We start from the raw sequence: 21569 nt of genomic DNA, 5'->3' as shown, positions 1-21569 counted from the left end.
GGGCCAGGATCTCTTCTCGATCCTCCCAGAGTGCAGGACACGGGAATAACGGGCTCAAGTTAAAGGAAGCCAGATTCCGGCTGGACATCAGGAAAAACTTCCTGACTGTTAGAGCAGTACGACAATGGAATCAGTTGCCTGGTGAGGTTGTGGGCTCTCCCACACTAGAGGCCTTCAAGAGGCAGCTAGACAACCATCTGTCAGGGATGCTTTAAGGTGGATTCCTGCATTGAGCAGGGGGTTGGACTAGATGGCCTTGTAGGCCCCTTCCAACTCTGCTATTCTATGATTCTATAAAGCTTTGATAGCGTTCTTTCTTTCCCTAGACATTTACACATTGCTTAGTTTTTTTTAAAAAAATCCTTCCCCCCCCCCCCCCCACACAAATTGTCCTGGTTTTGTGGATTCAGAATATGGCAACCCTAAATGAGGATAACCAGGTTCAGGAATTTGGGCACTTGCTCGATAATTAACTTGGTAACCTCTTAGCTAGAGAACATGGGCAGGGAAGGTGCTATTTCCAACGGGCAGCTGGTGACCGCTGTGTGAACAGAATGCTGGACTAGATGGACCCTTGGTCTGATCCAGCAGGGCTCTTCTTACGTTCTTATCCAAATTTGCAGAACAAGCTGAGCCAGATTCCAAAGGTGATGGCTCTCTCTGACAGTGTAAGAGAGACAGACACCACCTTTGGAATCTGGCTTCGCTTGTTCCTCAAACTTGGACGGGCAAGATTGCACCTGAAGAAGGAGCTCTTCATTCCAAACTGCATTGGGCTTCTTAAGACCACTTTCTTCGTCGGCACCTCGGAGACTGGATTGTCTTTTTGCCCCCATTCTGGGTTTTGTTCATGCTCCCCTGGAGGTTGGATGCTCTGATGTCAGTAAATCCGCTCTGGCTTTCAGTCAGAACTCTACGGGAGCTATCCAAGGTGTGGAAGCAGATTCACCCGTCTACTGACATTGGAGCTACTAGCCTCCACTATTTGTGTCTGAGAAGAGGATAATCTGCCATCTAAGAGTAGGGTTGTGGAGACATTCAAACACTTAACTTGCCCATGGACTATGCCATGGGAAGGCAGGAGGTAGATCAGGATCTACTGGTAGCCCTCTGGGTGTTCTGCAGTAGATCTCCAAGGGTTTCCAACTCCCAATACTTTAACCATCGCAAGTAAAGTAGGACTTAAAAAACTCTCTGCCTTGGCTAGCTTTGTACTAATCATTCATCTGTTAGCTTCAGTGTCCATCACCTGTAAAGTAGGAATATATATTGGTTGCCATTGATCTGATCAGGTTTTCGTGCAGCTCCCTTGGCCACCTGGAGAATGTTTGTGTTCAAATCCCTGATCTATAAGAACTCAAATATAGATTTGTATATGCAGTGTGACCCTGTTCAGACAACACGCAAAGCCATGGTTGGTTAAGCATTTGAGCTAAATATTATGGCTTAGCATGTCTTGTGAACCATGATTTAGCCTGACATGCGAACTATTCCTAACCATGGTGGCTTCATAACAACAGTTTAAACATACTCACCAACCATTTGCAGCAAAATGGTTAGCAGCCTAACCATGGCTTAGTGTGTTGTCTGAACAGCCCCAGTATGGACTCATGTGATGCAGTAGTCAGGCTTTCCCTGGCTGGGGGAGTCTGGGGGTTGTAGTCTGATAGATTTTGAGAGCACCAGGTTTGGGTGAGCCTGTAGTAGATAATTGACTACGCTGGTCTTTTCCTTCTTCTGCATAATTTGCACCTGGCTCTAATTTGTGGAACTTGGAGGTTCTAAGAAGAAAAGAAGTGGATCCCACAAGCACGGAGTTTACCTTCTTCTGGGCTGTGCCAGTGCTTTGGAAATGTTCAGCATAACAAGCTCAGAGGAGGGGACCACATCTAGAGATCTTTGGATGTTACACCGAAGTTGCTTGTGCTTTCAGCCACTGATAGTTTCTTGCCTCCAAAGCTGCCAGGCCGATGTCTTGGGCAAACAGACTGGTCAGTAGAGATGTACAAGAATTTCATTTCAGTTTGTTTTTGATTTGTATTTACCCATTTTTCACTTTCCGGACCAAACGCAGGATTCAGCCACAATTTGCAGTCAAACGCCATACATTTCCGAGTTTGAAATGTGATTCACGGATAAAAAGAAATTCATTTGACAACACAACACACGCACATTTGAAAAAAAAGGGCATGAAGAGATGCGTACTTGGGAAAATGCACACAAATACACCTTGATTAGTGGGAGAAGAATGGCTACATTTCAAAAATTGATGGAAACATTTGGAAAAAGACATGCGAGAAAATATGCATGGATTTTCATGCAGAAAGAAAGAAAGCTCACAATCTGATACGGACTCAACTTAGAATGAGCTTCGAGATAGAATCTGGAGAACTTCAGTGAGATCAAGTTTTGGGGATTCACACATTCCTACAAGAGTCGTACCCTGTTGTTTGTTGCTCAGCAAACTGAATCCAGAATCTAGATCTTGTGAATGTAAAATTTCCATCCTTTGCTATTCCCTCTAACAGCCATAGGTGTGTCCTCCACGAATTTCTTAGAACTTTGTATGTGCTTCAGTGGAGCCCATTGGTAGAACCTTAGTATGAAAGAGAAAAGAGGGTATCTGATGAATGATGGCGCAGTGATAGAGAACATACTTCGCATGGAAAAGCTCCCTGACTTCAGTCTCTGACATCTGCACCAAATGCACAGTTACAAGATGGGGGATACTTGGCTCAGCAATACTACAAACGAGAAGGATCTTGGAGTTGTTGTAGATCACAAGCTGAATATGATCCAACAGTGCGATATGGCTGCAAGAAAGGCAAATGCTATTTTGGGCTGCATTAATAGTATAGCTTTTAAATCACATGAGGTACTGCTTCCTCTCTATTCGGCCCTGGTTAGGCCTCATCTAGAGTATTGCGTCCAGTTCTGGGCTCCACAATTCAAGAAGGACGCAGACAAGCTGGAGTGGGTTCAGAGGAGGGCAACCAGGCTGATCAGGGGTCTGGAAACAAAGCCCTATGAAGAGAGACTGAAAAAACTGGGCATGTTTAGCCTGGAGAAGAGAAGATGGAGGGGAGACATGATAGCACTCTTCAAATACTTGAAAGGTTGTCACACAGAGGACGGCCAGGATCTCTTCTCGATCCTCCCAGAGTGCAGGACACGGAATAACGGGCTCAAGTTAAAGGAAGCCAGATTCTGGCTGGACATCTGGAAAAACTTCCTGACTGTTAGAGCAGTACAACAATGGAACTAGTTACCTAGGGAGGTAGTGGGCTCTCCCACACTAGAGGCATTCAAGAGGCAGCTGGACAACCCTCTGTCAGGGATGCTTTAAGGTGGATCCCTGCATTGAGCAGGGGGTTGGACTCGATGGCCTTATAGGCCCCTTCCAACTCTACTGTTCTATAATTCTATGATCTCTGGGTAAAATGACCTCATGGCTGGGAGTCCGCCTTCTGCCTGCAAACCTGGAGAGCCACTTCCAGATGCCACGATTGAGCTAAACAGATGCAGTATAAGTTCCATCTTACACGCCTCCTTTGCTTGGGGGTACAAGACAGACATCCAGCCTGATGAAGAACTCTAGAGAACTTGAAAGCGTGCTCTCTATTTGGGGACATTTTGATCAATCCGAAAAAAGATATTGCCCAACTGTGGATGTTGATATTTACATTTCTTCCCTGATATCTGTGCGTACCAATGTCGAAGGTACCGTTCCTGTTGCAAGAGGAAGTAATAAAGGGATCTCTCTCTTTTTTTTTAGCCAGTTTCAGTTTTGAGGTCATCCTGATGGCACCACAAAATTCCAGGTTTGGGAAACCTTCCGATATGAAGACCAGCCATGCTCAGTAGGAATGCCAGGCAGCTGGTTAATATTTGTTGCAGATTGGTGCAGCAGATTTCAACCCGTTTGATTCCCAGGCCCATGTGCCAGCCAAGTCTTCCTGTTCCTCTTGAGATACTGCCTTGTATTCAGTCGGATGGGTGCACCTGGACAATTGTACCTGAATCCATGCCAAGCCACAGGGCCGGCCCAAGATATTTTGCGGCCTGTGAACGGAACATCAAATAACCATTTCCCCAAGTCAAGGCACAAAGTACCCAAGGCTAGTTATGTTATTTGGGGCACAAAATCCCACAGGCACCTTTCCCTGTCCTTGCCAGTAAAAATACAACAATACTACATTAAATAAATAACATTTTGCTGCCCTTCTATGCCACCTCAATCTAGCTAATGGCAGGGCCGTTTCAAACCAGACGCTCACTCTTTGCTGTGTTCCTGAGACATTCAAATTGTGCCCAGGCAAGGCCACAGCTGGTGGCAACCTCCCACCTCACCCAACCTGAGCATGGACAATGGCCTGATGTCACACCCAGGTCCTGCCAAGTCAACAGAGATAACGGTTAAGGAGTGAGACAGGGCAGAGGGCAGCGCAATGAGTTTTCTCTTCATTAATCAGATCAAAGAACAGTCCTAGCTCACAAGTGCATTTGTACAGGTCACATGGTATACTTGTCACATGACTGTCTCTAGCCAATGGATGTTCAAGGGGCATTTTCCTGGTTTGGTCTGGCATCTTGTAGTTCCCTGCTATGATTAGTATTTGGGGTTGGCACATAGGCTGCACGCCTGGGATAGAAGGCTTTTCTCCGACCTCGTTTCTCTGCAGTGACTGAGTCACAGCTGCATATTTGTTGTGCAATAACCCTTCTCTCCCAGACAAACCCAACAACCTTCAAACCTAGAGTTTAAAGAGGTTTTAAACATCATCATCATTATTATTATTATTATTATTCCGCCTTTTTCCCAATACTAGGACTCACTCAAGGTGGCTTTACAAACTTAAAACATATACATTTAAAACAGATAAATAAAAATATACGAAAGTTAAAAATACAATTAAACCTGCTGCAATATTGAAACATTTAAAATACAAATAGTATTTTTTTTAAAAAAAAACAGACCTCATAAACAGAGGTCCAGGTTATTCCTCAAAAGCCTGCTGGAACAAAAACGTTTTTGCCTGCCTCTGGAAGCATCGCAAAGAGGGAGCCAGTTTAGCTTCCCTGAGGGGAGTTCCAGAGCCTTGGTGCCACCACTGAGAAGGCCCTCTCTGGTGTTCCCACCAGGCGTGCCTGTGATGGTGGTGGAACTGAGAGAAGCCAGTCCGTCCAACATTTTTGAAAGCAGAAAATCTCTTGACCTTAGTCCACAAAAACTTTTGTCATAAAATTGGTCAGTCCTTAAGAAGTTTTGTCAGGACCCTAATGTGTGTGTCTGCAATTTGCATTGCCAACCAAGCTGCTGTTGAATCGAATGGCTATTTTTAGGGCAACGTAAATTTCAGGTGCAGAGGCTCCAATGTGGATCAGCACTGCAGTAGGAGACAAAGGGGTTAAAGTCCTCCTAGCCCTTGTGGGTTTTCATACAGATTGGGCTTGTGGTTTTTTTTGGCACTTTGTGGGTTTATGTATGTGTAAGAAGCACTCAAGGCCCAGCACCATGCAGCTAGGGTAATGTGCAATTTGGTCAGGAGTGGTGATGGTGGTGGCCAGTACCTCAGAGAGATCCTTTCGAGAGTTCTGAGTGGTTCTGGCTAAAAACAGGAGCAGATTCACCACTCCACTGACATCAGAGCCACCAGCTGCCACTAATTTTGGTTTTTAAGAACATGCTTTTGGGTGGGTGGGTGGGAATTAAATATAATTCATGGCTTCCATTGACGATGCCACCCAATGTCGCCTTGTGCTAGGATCGCCTCTTCTTCGTCATGGAGTTTGTGAATGGAGGCGACTTGATGTTCCACATCCAGAAATCCCGTCGTTTCGATGAAGCCCGGGCCCGATTCTACGCTGCAGAAATCATCTCGGCCCTCATGTTCCTCCACGAGAAAGGCATCATTTACAGGTGAGCGAAAGGGCTGTGCAATCATGGCTCTACCTGAGAGGGTGGCTTGTTAACCATGCAATGTGGCGTATTTTTCTTCAACAATCCACCTTGACAATCCATGGTTTGTTGTTGGGTTGTTCAGGGTGGTTAACAAGACACACTGCATGGTTAACAAGCCAGCAAGCAGAAAATAAACAGCCCTACTGTGTTTTGTAAATCATCTGGAGCGATTGATCTGTAACCCCTCTTTTAACGGGGCTGTGGCGCAGAGCGGTAAAGCAGCAGTTTCTGCAGCTGAAACTCTCCCCACAGCCTGAGTTCGATCCCAGCGGAAGCTGGTTTCAGGCAGCCGGCTTGGGTTGACTCAGCCTTCCATCCTCCCAAGGTCGGTAAAATGAGTACCCAGGTAGCTGGGGGAAAGGTAATCACGGCCGGGGAAGGCAACGGCAAACCACCCCACGATAAGGCCTGCCAAGAAAACATCAGTGAAAGCTGGCGTCCCTCCAAGAGTCAGTAATGACTCAGTGCTTGCACGAGAGGTTCCTTTCCTTTCCTTACACAATGCTAGCTCACACTTAGGCCCTTTCTACACCATACCAGTGTAGAGGGAGGGGGGGAAGGTCTCACAATATTCTGATCGTGAGATCCTCCCGTTAGTCCACATGCAGGTGTGACATCCCAGGAAGAAGGAGGGTGTTGCGCCTGTGGCGTTACACCACACAAGTCAGTTCCCTAATCTATGGCTAGGATTTGTAAGTCTGTTGTGTTTAGAAGTTTGACCTGAGTGGGTGGAGATTGAATATCTTAGGAGGGGGGAGGAGGATATATAAGGGAATGACTGAGATGATAAGGGGGTGTTTTTAAATAAAGTACTTTGGTTCGAGGGGAGAATTAGAGGATCAGGGGTAAAGAGGGTTGTCTTTTGAGCGTAGTGTGCAGATAGTCAGTTGGTGTATATTAAACAGGCCTGATAATAAAGAAAGTTCAAGAGTGAAGGTGTGAGAGACAGGAAAGTATGTATGAGACGAGAGAAAGGATTGGATGAGAGGTTTTAACAAGGGTCTGAAAAGTTTTATTATGAAACAAAGTTTGTGAACGTTGAAATAATTTTTTATTCAGTTTCTTTTACTACCACAAAAATCCCACGTGTCTCCTTGGCATTGATCATCTGCAGTTCTATACATATAACACCTGTTTAACCCCTTTCTCCACCTAGTTTGTAGAAAGGTGGTGTTTGTCCCTCACCTCAGACTCATAAAGTGGTGGCGCGTAGCTTGAGCAGGGAGTGTCCGTGGACAGGCCTGTTGTAAAGAGCCTGTGTCGTGGCACACCACCCACCTTTTTTTCTTTTTAAAGGAGATGAGCGCACGTGCACTCCCAACTAAAATGTAAGTGGTTGGTGGTTTTTTTTTTTTAAAAAAGCCCCAACCCCACTCCCCCGACCCCCGATTCCTCCTGGCCCGGTTCCTTCCCTCTACTGATCCTCGCTATTTGTAGGGAGGAGGGAAGAAGCCAGGAGGGCGGCCACACCTCACGCGGTCTTGGGATGATCCCGAGACCACGGGAAGAATGGCTTTTCCCAGGGATTATTTTGCCCTGGGAAAACCCATTCTCGTCCCTCCTTCTTCCCGGGAGTCCCTGTGACCAGCCTGGATTTTCAGGCTAGTGTAGAAACAGCCATAGTGGTTGAGTATGGGTTGTCATTGAACCATGGGTTGTTTATTGAATCGTGGATTAGTGCGTTGTCTGAACACCCTAACCCACTGATTTCATAGGTAAGATCATTTTATTATTATTTTATTTTTATTACATATGATGGGGAATGAGGGTGGACGTATCTGCCAGTTTTGCTTTCTGTGGGGTTGACATTTCATCAAGCACAAGTTTGTTTCATCCCAATTCCACATGAGTTTGCAAATGTCGTTTTTAAAGTCTGCACAAAAATGTGTATGCATGTTTTGCGAGCGTTTCCCCCAACACATGACTTTTTGTATGCTCTAATCCCTAACGTACATTCTTTAGAATGCAAGTTTCCCATGCAGATTCCCCGAATTTGTGTATTTTTGTATGCTATTGGCCGTGCTGATTGGGAATGATGGGAACTGTAGTTGCAACACACACCTGGAGGGCACCGGGTTGGGGAACGCTGGTTTAAAAGACTTCTAAAACTGTCAGTTTAAATGTTTTAATATTGGAATATATTTAATATATTTTTAACTTTGTATATTTCTATTGATAGGTTTGAAATGTATATGTTTAAAATTTTGTAATGCTGCCTTGAGGCCCAGCATTGGGCAAAAGGTGGGATATAAATAAATAAATAAATAAATAAATAAATAAATAAATATAATTTAGAGCCTCATCTCCCCCCCTTCCCGATGTGGAATGGTATCTCTCTGGGGAAAGAGTGCTGGAAGAGAGCTGCTTTTGATTATAGCTGTCCCACAGCTAGCCACCCGTTGACAGTTTTGCTTATCAGCCCCGTTGTGTTGATGACAATCCTTGGAGGTTGTTAGCTTCTGAAAACCAGAAGTGAAGAAAGGGAGGGGGGAGGCGTCTCTGCCTGCCTCTTCTCCCATGGCTGGCGAGGAATCAAGTTTAGAACAGGCCTGGAAGTCAAACTCTACTGACGTGTTATCTAGGTTTACAAATACGGCCAGGTTATTTATTCATCATGCTGTCCTACAGTGGAAGAAGCTGCACCAGCAGTTCCTGCCTTAGTATTGATCCTCTTTATTATAAGCGTTGCATTCAGCTTTGCATTGCAGGCTGGCCCATTGTTCGTTTGTAACGTTTCTATACCGCCCGCCCCGCCCCCCCCAATAGCTGAAGCTCTCTGGGCGGTTCACAACAATAATTGGGTCAAGGCTCCACTCATAAGGTTGTACTAAATTTAACTCTGAAGCAATTCACTGGGGTTTACTCCCAGGAAAATGAGCCTAGGGTTGCAGCCTTAGTGGATTGTAGCCTTCTTCACACAGCACATCGTTAAGCTGAGGGATTCTCTCCCAGAAGATGTGGTGATGGCCACCACTTTGGATGGCCTTGAAAGGGTAACAGACAAATTTGTGGGGGAGAAGGCAATCAATGGGCATGTTTAGCCTGGAGAAGAGAAGATTGAGGGGAGACATGATAGCACTCTTCAAATACTTAAAAGGCTGTCCCACAGAGGAGGGCCAGGATCTCTTTTCGATCCTCCCAGAGTGCAGGACCCGGAATAACGGGCTCAAGTTAATGGAAGCCAGATTCCGGCTGGACATCAGGAAAAACGTCCTGACTGTTAGAGCGGTACGACAATGGAACTAATTCTCTAGGGAGGTTGTGGGCTCTCCCACACTCGAGGGCTTCAAGAGGCAGCTGGACAACCATCTGTCAGGGATGCTTTAAGGTGGATTCCTACATTGAGTTGGACTCGACGGCCTTATAGGCCCCTTCCAACTCTACTGTTCTATGATTCTATGGCTACTAGTCCTGATGGCTTTGTGATACCTCCAGTATCAGAGGCAGTATTCCTATGTGCACTAGTTGCTGTGGAACATGGGCAGGCAGATGCTGTTGCTCCCATTTCCTGCCTGTGGGTTCCTGGACAACATCTGGTGGGAACAGAGTGCTGGACTAGATGGACCCTTGGTCTGATCCATCCTGGCTGCTCTTATATTCACATGAGTCCAAGAGCCAGTTTGGGGTGATGGTTAGAGTTTTGGACTAGCACTTGGAAGCCCCAGGTTCTAGACCCCACACTGCCATAAAGCTCAGTGGGAGACTTTGGGCCAGCCCCTGACTCTCAGCCTAACCTACCTCACAGGGGTGTTGTGAGGATAAAATGCACAGGAGGTAGGTCATGTATGCTACCTTGGGTTCTTTGGAGGAAAGGTGATATATAAAGGTAACGAATAAATAACATTGAACTGCCCCCCCCCATGCATATAACAAACCATGCGGGAGAATGTGATCGCTCTCTCTCTCTCTCTAGCTGCACCTCCCCAATGCTGCCATGTCTGCTGGCAGCCTGTTTCAGTGTCTTGTGCATATTGCGGAGCACTGTTCACACTAACGTTGTACTCAGGACCATCTGCACTGGGAGTGTTGCCAGCAGGCGCGGTCCCTTCTTTTACATAGAACATAGAATAGCAGAGTTGGAAGGGGCCTACAAGGCCATCGAGTCCAACCCGTTGCTCAATGCAGGAATCCACCCTAAAGTATCCCTGACAGATGGTTGTCCAGCTGCCTCTTGAAGGCCTTTAGTGTGGGAGAGCCCACAACCTCCCTAGATAACTGATTCCATTGTCGTACTGCTCTAACAGTCAGGAAGTTTTTCCTGCTGTCCAGCTGGAATCTGGCTTCCTTGAACTTGAGCCCATTATTCCGTGTCCTGCACTCTGGGAGGATCGAGAAGAGATCCTGGCCCTCCTCTGCAGGGCCGGTGCCAGATTATTTTGTGCCCTAAGCAAGGCGAGTTACTTGAACACCCACCCACCCCAAATTGCGTGGAAGTCCAAACGTGTGCGCCGAGTGGAGAGCTGGGACTGGCTCACTTTGATTTCAGGCTGAGCCGTCTGGAATTCACCCAGACTTACTTCCGTGCGAACGCAATCCTCTATTCAGCCTGGCGTTCTGATCCCCTCTGCATGTTTACTCAAGGGAATAAGGCTTCTGAGTAAGGAGGCATGGGTGGATTGGGCCGCACGGGTGCCTCCCGGTGCAACGCTTTCTTGGATGCAAGTCCCGTTGATCCACGCGCGCAGGATCGGGAAGCAGGAGAGTTTGCCTTGCGAGGAGTCCACAAGTCCCTAGCTTTCCTGGGGGAAGGGAGAGGGAGTCCTGCTTGCCCGCCTGCTTAGACATCGCGGCTTGTTTGAGGAGAGAGGTGAGGCAACCCGGTGCCCTTTCCTCAGAAGTAAGGCAGAGGCTGGCTTGAGCCAGGGTCAAGCGCACCACATGCTTTTTCTTCTTCTGGCGGCAGCGGCCTCCCTGCTCTGGGAGAGTAGCTTCCGGGCAGCTAGAGCGGCTCTGGGAGGGCGGCTTCCAGGCGGAAGTCGGAAGGTGGAGCCGCCGCCCCAACCCAGCGTCCCTGGCTTCACTTCGGCTGGGCGGGTGTGGGACGCCATCTTGCCCGCCCAGGCCCAGCTGAATCCTCAGGCCGGGCTGGGCCGGCTCACAGCCAACAACATGCATGATTGCTGCGCGGTGCCCCTCTTAGCTTGGCGCTCTAGGCGGCTGCCTGAGTGGCCTCTATGGTAGCACTGGCCCTGCTCCTCTGTGTGACAACCTTTTAAGTATCTGAAGATACTCCATCTTCTCTTCTCCAGGCTAAACAGGCCCAGTTCTTACATGTTCATGCGACGCACATGCAGGCAGGCTTGCAGGGGAGGAGGTTGCTGTCTGACACAGCCCTTTTGTGGCTGGGCCTTGCAGTCACCTCCTTATTTAGAGGCTTGGACTTTGGAGGGCTTTTTGTCTCCTCGAACTGCTTAATTTCATACTCTCCCGCTGTCCCTATTTATTCGGATCAATCCCGTTTTTTGTGCGTGTGTGTGTGTGCGGGGGTTTGCAATCACTCACACTCAAAGACTGAGTATGCATGAAGCGTGGGTTGATGTTGAAACATGGCTTATCGTGTTGTCTGACCCCAGCTGCGCTAGCAAACCATGGTTTGTTAACCACAAACGATCCACAGTTCACAACCCAACAACAAATCACGGGTTCTCTTCTTGGATTGTTCATGGTTAACAAACCATGGTTTGCTGGCTTGGCTGGGTTCAGACATCACGATAACCCATGTTTCAACAACAGCCACAACCCATGCTCAATCCATAATTTTGTGTTGTCTGAACCCAGTCACTGTCTCCATCACCTGTTGTCCTCTGGAAGGAGGGTGGGGGGAGGCTGAGTTGTGGGCCCTGACCCTTGGTGCTGAGGTCCAGCCCTAGCTGCACTGCTTCTCAGGGCTAAACAGCATCAGATTTTTCAAGCTTTCCTCATGGGACTTCGTTTCCATAGGCCTCACCATCCTAGTTGCACTGGTGAGTTTCGTTTTGAACCTGAGCTGTTGTTATAGGCCAGTGATGCTTTTCTAGTTGGTGCAAGTGGCTGAAAGAAAAAAACAGTGCAGAAGAGGTGACTGCCGCATCAAGAAATGTCACACACAGCAACAGCAGGCATTTCCACAATGAGCAATGAGTAGTTGGGTAGGGTGACCATGTGAAAAGGAGGACTGGGCTCCTGTATTTTTAACAGTTGCATAGAAAAGGGAATTTCAGCAGGTGTCGTTTGTAGGCATGCAGCACCTGGTGAATTTCCCTCTTCATCACAACAGTTAAAGCTACAGGTGCCCTGCCCTCTGTTGTATCTGGTCATGGGGATTTCACCAGGGGCTCCATGCATATAAAAGACACCTGCTGAAATCCCCCTTTTCTATACAACTGTTAAATATACAGGAGCCCTGTCCTCCTTTTCACACGGTCACCCTATAGTTGGGGGCCTAGGCTTGAAAACAGGGGTCTTCTGGGAACGCAAGCACGTCCCCACCTCTTCCCTGTCCTGTTCTCCCCACTGCGGCTCAAGCGGGGGCTGCTGCGGACTCATTAACCACCAGGCCCTGCGATCATTTTTACAAGAGGAAACAGTTTGAACTACTCTGCTGCATCAACGTTTTCTGCCCGCAAATATGAAGCCAAAGGCTGCACGTTGTGGTCACTGTGACCGTCTGGCAAAGGGGGAAAAAAATTTCCCCCCCCCGGTTGATTCTGCAGCTGCGTCGTCTCATTCTCACTTCCCTCTTCCGAATAAATACCAAGCCCCAAAGGAGCAGAGATGCCAAAGACATACACAACCCGCCTTCTTCTCCAAATAGCCATGGCCAATAGCCGCCGACTTTCTGCCAGTCCCCCCAAAGAGCTCTGCTTACACAGCTCTGAACACCCAAGGCCTTTTCCTTCCTCGCTAACATATTCTCCCCGAATAAATTTCTTTAGTTTTAAGAGCCCTCCAGCGTGCGCACTGACACATGCGCTCGCACCAAATGTCACCGTCAGTGTTGGAAAGAAAACGGATGATGGGATTATTAGTAGGCTGATCTTGCAGAGAAAGTGGCTGCAAGAAGAGGATGTTATTCAGATGGCCGCTGGTTGTTAGACTAGATGGTAGAATATTGAATTTGGATCATTTTTGTTAGAGTTGTTAGTAGAATATTGAATTCGGGTCATTTTTATCCTGGGCTGAAAGAATGCTTTCACAGGCTGATTAACTCTAATGATTGCTTGCTGGCTTCTTGACATTTTCTTGTTTTGTCAGCTATTAAGTATATTACATAACAACCACAACAAATTAATTATAGAATAATTGACATCATAGCTCCTGTCTATAATAATGAAAGAGGACATGTGTCTATCTGTCTGCCCATCAGCGCCGTGGAGCCAAGACCGTGAAACCCAGACAACTGAATCTTGGTGTGCATACTCAGGGCACCCTAGGGTTATGCACCTTGCAGCTATTTTGTTTTTCGTATGCATTAATTCATTTAAATGTACATTGATGGTGCCATGTAAATAAATAATAATAATAATAAATGTAGCCATGTCGGCCTCATCTAGTGTATTGCGTCTAGTTCTGGGCTCCACAATTCAAGAAGGACGCAGACAAGCTGGAGCGTGTTCCAAGGAGGGCAACCAGGATGATCAGGGGTCTGGAAACAAACCCCTATGAAGAGAGACTGAAAGAACTGGGCATGTTTAGCCTGGAGAAGAGAGGATTGAGGGGAGACATGATAGCACTCTTCAAATACTTAAAAGGTTGTCACACAGAGGAGGGCCAGGATCTCTTCTCCATCCTCCCAGAGTGCAGGACATGGAATAACGGGCTCAAGTTAAAGGAAGCTAGATTCCGTCTGGACATCAGGAAAAACTTCCTGACTGTTAGAGCAGTACGACAATGGAATCAGTTACCTAGGGAGGTTGTGGACTCTCCCACACTAGAGGCCTTCAAGAGGCAGCTGGGCAACCATCTGTCAGGGATGCTTTAGGGTGGATTCCTGCATTGAGCAGGGGGTTGGACTCCATGGCCTTGTAGGCCCCTTCCAACTCTGCTATTCTATGATTCTATGATTCTAAGTCTGCAGTAACGTCTTCAGCCACTAGGTGTTGACTTCCCTAACCGGTGCATAAGTTTGCAGTCGATATGGTTGGAAGCTGGGGGTGATGAGTAGGCTGAAGGACAGAGTTATATGCCTGCTCCCTCCTGCATGCTGTGGGGCAGCCTCCCCTCATTGGAAGAGTAGACGGACCCTTCCCTGAGGAGCTCATAGGGGTGCATCATGGCAAAGGCCGTGCCTAGAGGTGTCACTGGGCATGGCTTCACTCACAGCTGGATAAGTTTGCTTGAGGGCTTCACTGTATCAAACTTCGACCTGTGTGAAGCGCAGTCTGTTTGCTAGCAATATAATATATCTAAACTGTGATGTTCATTTTTATAGTTCTTCTGTTGCAGGGGAAGGCAGGCATTACTCAGGAGTTCAGGAATGCTTTCCCACCGTTACTGATCGTTTTGAATTATTGCATTTATATCTTGCCTTTTTTCCTCTTGCACGGGACTCAAGGCGGCTTGCATGATCCTCCTCCTCCTCCTCCTCCTCTCCATTTTATCCCCACAACAACCCTGTGTGGTAGGTTAGGCTAAGAGCCGGTGACTGAACCAAAGTCACCCAGTGAGCTGCAGAAGCAAGTGGGGACTAGAACCCGGGTTGTCCAGTGCTCTAACCACTATGCCACTATTGGCTCTCTTCTTACTCAGGGACATCTAATAGGAGACCCATGATCTGGAAGCTACCAACCCACACTGTTATTTTATACACATGTCCTCAAAAGTAAGTCCCGCTGAATTCAATGGAGCTCATTTCTGTGTAGACGTTTATAAATTGCGGTGCACACTTTTGGCCTAATCTACACCGAGCAGGATATTGCACTATGAAAGCGGTATATAAGAGGCAGGAGTCACGCTACTGCTTTATAGTGGTATTGAAGTGCACTGACAACTGTTGGGGCCCATTGACACATATTATTTTATTTTATTTATTTATTGCACTTATATAACGCTCCCATAGCCAGGGCTCTCTGGGTGGTTTACAGAAATTCTAAAATTAAGATTAAAATGAGTATACAACATTTAAAATTCTAAAACACAGAACATACACATATAAAGCATTAAAAACCGTTAAAAAAACTAAACATGTGGGTGATTAAGATGTGCCGCCATATGCCTGGGCAAAGAGGAAAGTCTTAACCTGGTGCCGGAAAGATAGCAGCGTTGGCGCCAGGCGAGCCTCGTCAGGGAGATCATTCCACAGTCTGGGGGCCACCACCGAAAAGGCCCTGTCTCTCGTTGCCACACTCCGAGCCTCTCTCAGAGTAGGCACCCGGAGGAGGACCTTAGATGTTGAACGTAGTGACCAGGTATATTCACGTTAGGAGAGGCGTTCCATCAGGTATTGTGGTCCCAAGCCGTGTACATACCATATAACGCTTTCATACCGCTATATTCTGCTTGGTGTGGCTCCTTCCTCTCATTTATTGTTTTCATACCACTTTCATAGTGCTGTATCCTGGCCTAATATACATCAAGCAGGATATTGCACTACGAAAGCGGTATATATTTTATTATTATTATTATTATTATTATTATTATTATTATTATTATTATTATTATATATTGTATTTGTATACCGCCCCATAGCCAAAGCTCTCTGGGCAGTTCACATAAGATAAAAACACTTTAAAACAATATACAAAGATTAAAACCCCCCACAAAAACAAGCAAAATACACATACATTTAAAACCAGTATAACCAGTATAAAGCAGGAGCCATGCTACTGCTTTAGATCGGTATTGAAGTGCACTGACGACTGTTGGGGCCCGTTGACACAGACCATAGACCTCTTTCATACCGCTACATCCTGCTTGGTGTGGCTCCTGCCTTTTATATACCGCTTTCATAGTGCGATATCCTGCTTGATCTGGCCTTTGTTAATATATATGCCACCTCTCCATATTCTTGAGGTGTTTTACCGTCTAGATCAGCATTCCTCAACCTGGGGCGCTCCAGATGTGTTGGACTACAACTCCCAGAATGCCCCAGCCAGCTGGCTGGGGCATTCTGGGAGATGCAGTCCAACACATCTGGAGCGCCCCAGGTTGAGGAAGGATGATCTAGATGGAAAGGACGGGTGATTTTAATATTTTCTGTTCTGTTCTCTGTTGCATCCATGCCGGATAACCAAAATAACCTTGAAATAAATAAATAAACAGTCATCTGCCCTAAAGTTGCAGCGCTGCTACTTCAAATTTGCTCTCGCCGACTCCAATGGACCCGCACCGATTTCGTCAACTGGAGCTTTAGCCGATTCATCTACCAGTCAAATGGTTTTTAAAATCGCAGCACACTTTCAAATAACCCAAAGGGTTTCTGCTTTTTGTCCTTGAAGTGTGTGCCGTGTTTGCGTTCTGCGGCTTGACAAGGCATACATCTTTCTAAACCCATTTCCTTGAATGGTTATCTCCTCCTGTCTGATAGCTGCCTTCCCAGGTTTATTCTATGACCTGGCAAAATCCTGCTCATTAATCTCAGGGCTTCGGGATTTTATTAGGGGTATGTTCGTTATCAACACGATCGTAAAGTCGATGCTTGCGCTGCAGCTGCTGACATTTAGGAGGCGCCTTGCATAATCGTCTTTCTTGTTTAGGGCAGAAGATGAAGGATGAAGAGGATGCAGGCATATGATATTCAGTGAGAAGTAGAAAAATTAAGTCCTTTCTCTGAATTCATGAAGTCATCTTTTCTGTGTAATAGGCAAGCGTAATCTCCCTTCTGCTCCTCATTGATGCTATTTAGTTTTGACATTTTGCTTTGCATCAGTGGGCTGGCTAGGAGCTCAATCTAACGCATGTTTACTCAGAAGTAAACAGCACTGCGTTCAAGGGAGTTGAACTTCTGGTAAAATATTGTGGGTCCTGCAGGTTTATAGCTTGTTCGTTTGCATGTTTCCTACAAAGTGGGACTGGCACTCGGTTAAAGAAAGGTGATCGTGTAATCCTATGCGTGTCTGCTCGTAAGTAACTCCTGTTGGGTTCAATGGGGTTTACTCCCAGGAGAGCTTGTCTCGGGTTGCAGCCTTAGCTGAGTCATGAAGGACGTTTTAGATCAGCCTTCCTCAACCTGGGGCGCTCCAGATGTGTTGGACTGCAACTCCCAGAATGCCCCAGCTGGGGCATTCTGGGAGATGCAGTCCAGCACATCTGGAGCGCCCCAGGTTGAGGAAGGCTGTTTTAGATGGACCCTTGGCCTGATCCAGCAGGGCTCTTCTCATGTTCTTAAACCTGGTCCTCTCCCAGACAGACCTGCTGCTCTCTAAACAGTGTTTGAATGGACATTGTGTGGAATGTCCCAGCAAAAGCTTCGAGAGGCACATACCTTGCCACCATTTTAGGTGTAGACCACTGAGCAGTGAGCGATACCACTAGAGCACCAGTTTTCCTTCCAGGATATCAATCCTGAGAAATAAGCCGGTGGTGGGAATGTACCCTATGGCCCTTTCTACACCTAAGGATTATCCCAGTTAATGGAGGGATCATCCCTGGCTGCTCCCGGGATCCCCTATGTGTCATTTGCATGCACAGGGATGATCCTAGGATATTGGGCTGGTGTAGATATGCTTTTGAACTGTGAAGATAGATGCTTTTGAACTGTAGTGTTGGAGGAAAATTCTGAGAGTGCCTTGACCTGCAAGAAGATCAAACCAGTCCATACTCCAGGAAATTAAGCCAGACTGCTCACTTGAGGGAATGGCATTAAAGGCAAAACTGAAGTACTTTGGCCACATAATGAGAAGACAGGATACCCTGGAGAAGAGGCTGATGCTAGGGAAAGTGGAAGGCAAAAGGAAGAGGGGCCGACCAAGGGCAAGATGGATGGAGGATATTCTGGAGGTGACAGACTCGACCTTGGGGGAGCTGGGGGTGGCAACGGGTGACAGAAAGCTCTGGCGTGGGCTGGTCCATGAAGTCACGAAGAGTCGGAAGCGACTGAACGAATAAACAACAACAGATATGCCCTAAGACAGAACTGCAATCACAGTCCATCCGGGCGAGCTAGATTTAATTCATTCATGAGAACCCCAAGAGCAGAACATCTATCTTTCCCACGGTGTCTTTTCTGTGGTGTATAAAAAGTTCCTGGGATGTTTGCAATTATCAGTTCTAGCCATGAATTAGTGAGAAGGCTGCTGGTGCTACTTTGTTGCATCGCGCACAGGTTCGAACCTGTCTCAGTGGGTGGCTGAGGTGAAAGAGGGCACGTAGCACCCTGGCTTGGGTGGAGAAGAGGAGGAGGAGGAGGAGGAACGGAGTCCCTTTGGCACTGTAAGCTTTCCTGGTCCCATGACCTCCTTCTTCCGTGCTTATTACAGATCAGCAAAGAAGAAAGTCACGGGGCTTTTTGTGCAGTTTGAATTTGTCATCTTTTATTCCCCCCCCCCCCCCAAAAAAAAACATTAATGCCCTTCTCGGTTGTTGTTGTGTTCTCTGCTTTTTTCTTCTTGTTGTTTTTTGACATGGCCCTTTCTTCTGTATTGGCACCCTTCTGTTGAGGAATTGGCATCTTCCGGGCCGTGCATAGTTCAGTTTCGCCTTTTAAAATTGATGCTCGTTCTAGCCTTGTTTGGGCAAGTCCTGTGCAATGTTTGAATGGCCCTGTCTGGGCGTACGCACCTTGGAAGCGGCTGGCGTACAGGAAAGCTTGCAGGAAGGCAGCTTCGGAAGCAGCAGAGTTTATACTTACAGGGAAGACGCTTCGGTTGTGGTACAGCCCCGGTCCGGACAGCTGCCATTGACTTCAGGGTCGCTTCCTGCTCAGGATGCTATTTTGGGCTGCATTAATAGAAGTATAGCTTCCAAATCACGTGAGGTACTGGTTCCTCTCTATTTGGCCCTGGTTAGGCCTCATCTAGAGTATTGCGTCCGGTTCTGGGCTCCACGATTCAAGAAGGACGCAGACAAGCTGGAGCGTGTTCAGAGGAGGGCAACCAGGATGATCAGGGGTCTGGAAACAAAGCCCTATGAGGAAAGACTCCAGCCACAGCTAGACCTAAGGTTTATCCTGCGATCATCCAGGGTTCGTCCCTTCCTGAGCACTGGATCCCCTGTGTGTCACCTAGATGAACAGATTTGACCCCTGGACAATCCAGGGATAAACCTTAGGTCTAGCTACAGCCTGAGACAACTGGGCATGTTTAGCCTGGAGAAGAGGGGAGACATGATAACACTCTCCAAATACTTCAAAGGTTGTCACACAGAGGAGGGCCAGGATCTCTTCTCGATCCTCCCAGAGTGCAGGACATGGAATAACGGGCTCAAGTTACAGGAAGCCAGATTCCAGCTGGACATCAGGAAAAACTTCCTGACTGTTAGAGCAGTATGACAATGGAATCAGTTGACTAGGGAGGTTGTGGCCTCTCCCACACTAGAGGCCTTCAAGAGGCAGCTGGCTTTAGGGTGGATTCCTGCATTGAGCAGGGGATTGGACTCGATGGCCTTGTAGGCCCCTTCCAACTCTGCTATTCTATGATTCTATGATTCTATGTCGGAAGAATCCGTTTGGGAGGTGCAGCTCGACATTGGCTCCCCCCTGGACTTTGGTCCATTTTCGGGTAACTGAGCCAACTCAGCCTGCAACAAGTTGAGCCGGGTAGTGGATTTCCCATGTTTTATAGTTGGTGCAAATGGCACCCACACTTTGTGCAAATTTGTGCTCATTTCAGCTGCAGTTTGCACAGAACACATCCTCTTTCATGCACAGGGTCTTGAGTTCGAGGATGCATGTTCAAGGATCTGCGGTAGCCAGGCTGGAGAAGACCTCTTGATCTTGGAAAGCTGTTGCAAGTCAGAGAAGGCAGTACTAGGCTAGATGGGCCAGTAGTCCAACTCGGGATGAAGCAGCTGCTTCTGTGGGGACAGTGTGGTATAATGGTTGGAGCAGCCTTTCCAAAATGGGTGCCCTCCAATTAGGTTGGACTATAGCTCCTATCAGCCCCAGCCAATGGTGGGCTGGCTGGGGATAGTGGGAGTTGTAGTCTAACACATCTGGAAGGCACTAGGCAGGGAGGGATGCTCTAGAGCAGGGTGGGAAACCTCATTCCTGACACACACATCATGGAAGCCATTTGAGCAAGCACCCTGCCACCATGTCACTGAATTTGTCACTGAAATTTGGTGAGTTAGTAGCATGGCAGCAAAAAAAGCCTGTTTTTTCTTCTAAAACCAGCCTTTCTAAAGCTGAATTTCAGTAACAAACCACTGCTTGCAGGCATTTTTTGCTGCCGTACCACCGGATTTGGGGCAAAAAGGCTGGTGGATGGGTTGGATTCAGCCCTCAGGTTGCATGTTGCCCAGACCTGCTCCATGAGAATGAGAGCAAGAAGGCAACCCCGGAGTGCCGGAGCTGAAAGGGACAAAGAAATGGTGAGAGAGAATGGGCAGAGAGAAGAGATGGATGTGGAAGGAGAAGGCTCATATGACGCTTTGGAATAACCAGATAAAAAACCTTTGGATTCAGATTTCAGGGAGGAGATCTGGAAAAGACTTAAGAACGTAAGAAGAGCCCTGCTGGATCAGACCAATCATAGAATCATAGAATAGCAGAGTTGGAAGGGGCCTACAAGGCCATCGAGACCCAGAGAAAAGTCTTGACCTGGCACCGAAAAGATAACAATGTTGGCGCCAGGCGAGCCTCGTCGGGGAGATCATTCCACAATTGGGGGGCCACCACTGAAAAGGCCCTCTCCCTTGTTGCCATCCTCCAAGCTTCCCTCGGAGTAGGCACCAGGAGGAGGACCTTAGATGTTGAGCACAGTGTACGGATAGGTTCATGTCTGGCTACCAGATTTATTTATTTTTTAAGCCAACAGATCTGATCCCAAATCTTCTACAGAAGATATATTTTTGTCCTTATTTTCAGGGAGTTTAGAGAACTGCTGTCCAGATGATGTCAGGATCAGCACAGGGGCTGGAAAAGTCACGCATTGTCATTGAGATGTTTGGCTGTGCACTCCCCAAATTCTCTGGAAACCGTGACTGCGCTAGACGAGATCTGAGAAGAGTAGTGGAAATGGGCATAATGTGCTATTGGCACAATCAAGGCGGCATGACAGGAACTGATGTGTCCTGACCAAAAAGGTTTCCTGCTCAGGGTTTTCCAAGAAACTCATGATTTATTGACACCCCACAATTACTGTAAAAAGGGCTGATGCATCTGTACCCTAGAGCACATGTGTGTGAGTAGGGTTCTGTGGAAAAGTGATTCCAGACTTACTACCGGGAAAGTTTTTACTTGCAAGCCGCAGGACACGAGCGAATGGCAAGGCCCGGAAAAGTCCAGGGCGTTGTTGCAGAGCACCTCCACTCTGCCTTTACAAAGAACAGGAGAAGGAAAGAAAAGGAGGGCGGGACGGCAGCAACTTTATTTTCCTTCCGGTGCCAAATTCAGACTTTCTTTCTCGCCTAAGTATTTTAACCTTTTAGAAATTTACAACATAAAACATAATGGGCCTGTTCAGATGTCACCCCAAGCCGTGGTTAGGCCTCTAACCCTTTTGCAGCAAATGGTTAGTGAGCGTGTTTAAAC

At 47.3% G+C, this 21569-nt stretch overlaps 1 protein-coding gene across 1 annotated transcript in view; it reads left to right on the top strand.

Moving 5' to 3' along the window:
• The window catches only part of PRKCH (protein kinase C eta), a 154772-nt gene that overhangs the window by 95466 nt on the left and 37737 nt on the right, over positions 1 to 21569 (top strand). The window contains exon 10 of the mRNA XM_063118234.1: positions 5766 to 5920. Coding sequence (XP_062974304.1) covers positions 5766 to 5920 — 155 coding nt within the window. The remainder of the gene's footprint in view (positions 1 to 5765; positions 5921 to 21569) is intronic.

The sequence above is a fragment of the Elgaria multicarinata genome, chromosome 2 (genome assembly GCF_023053635.1).
Source record: "Elgaria multicarinata webbii isolate HBS135686 ecotype San Diego chromosome 2, rElgMul1.1.pri, whole genome shotgun sequence".
Lineage (NCBI taxonomy): Eukaryota > Metazoa > Chordata > Lepidosauria > Squamata > Anguidae > Elgaria > Elgaria multicarinata.
This window is presented reverse-complemented; position numbering and strand designations above follow the sequence as displayed.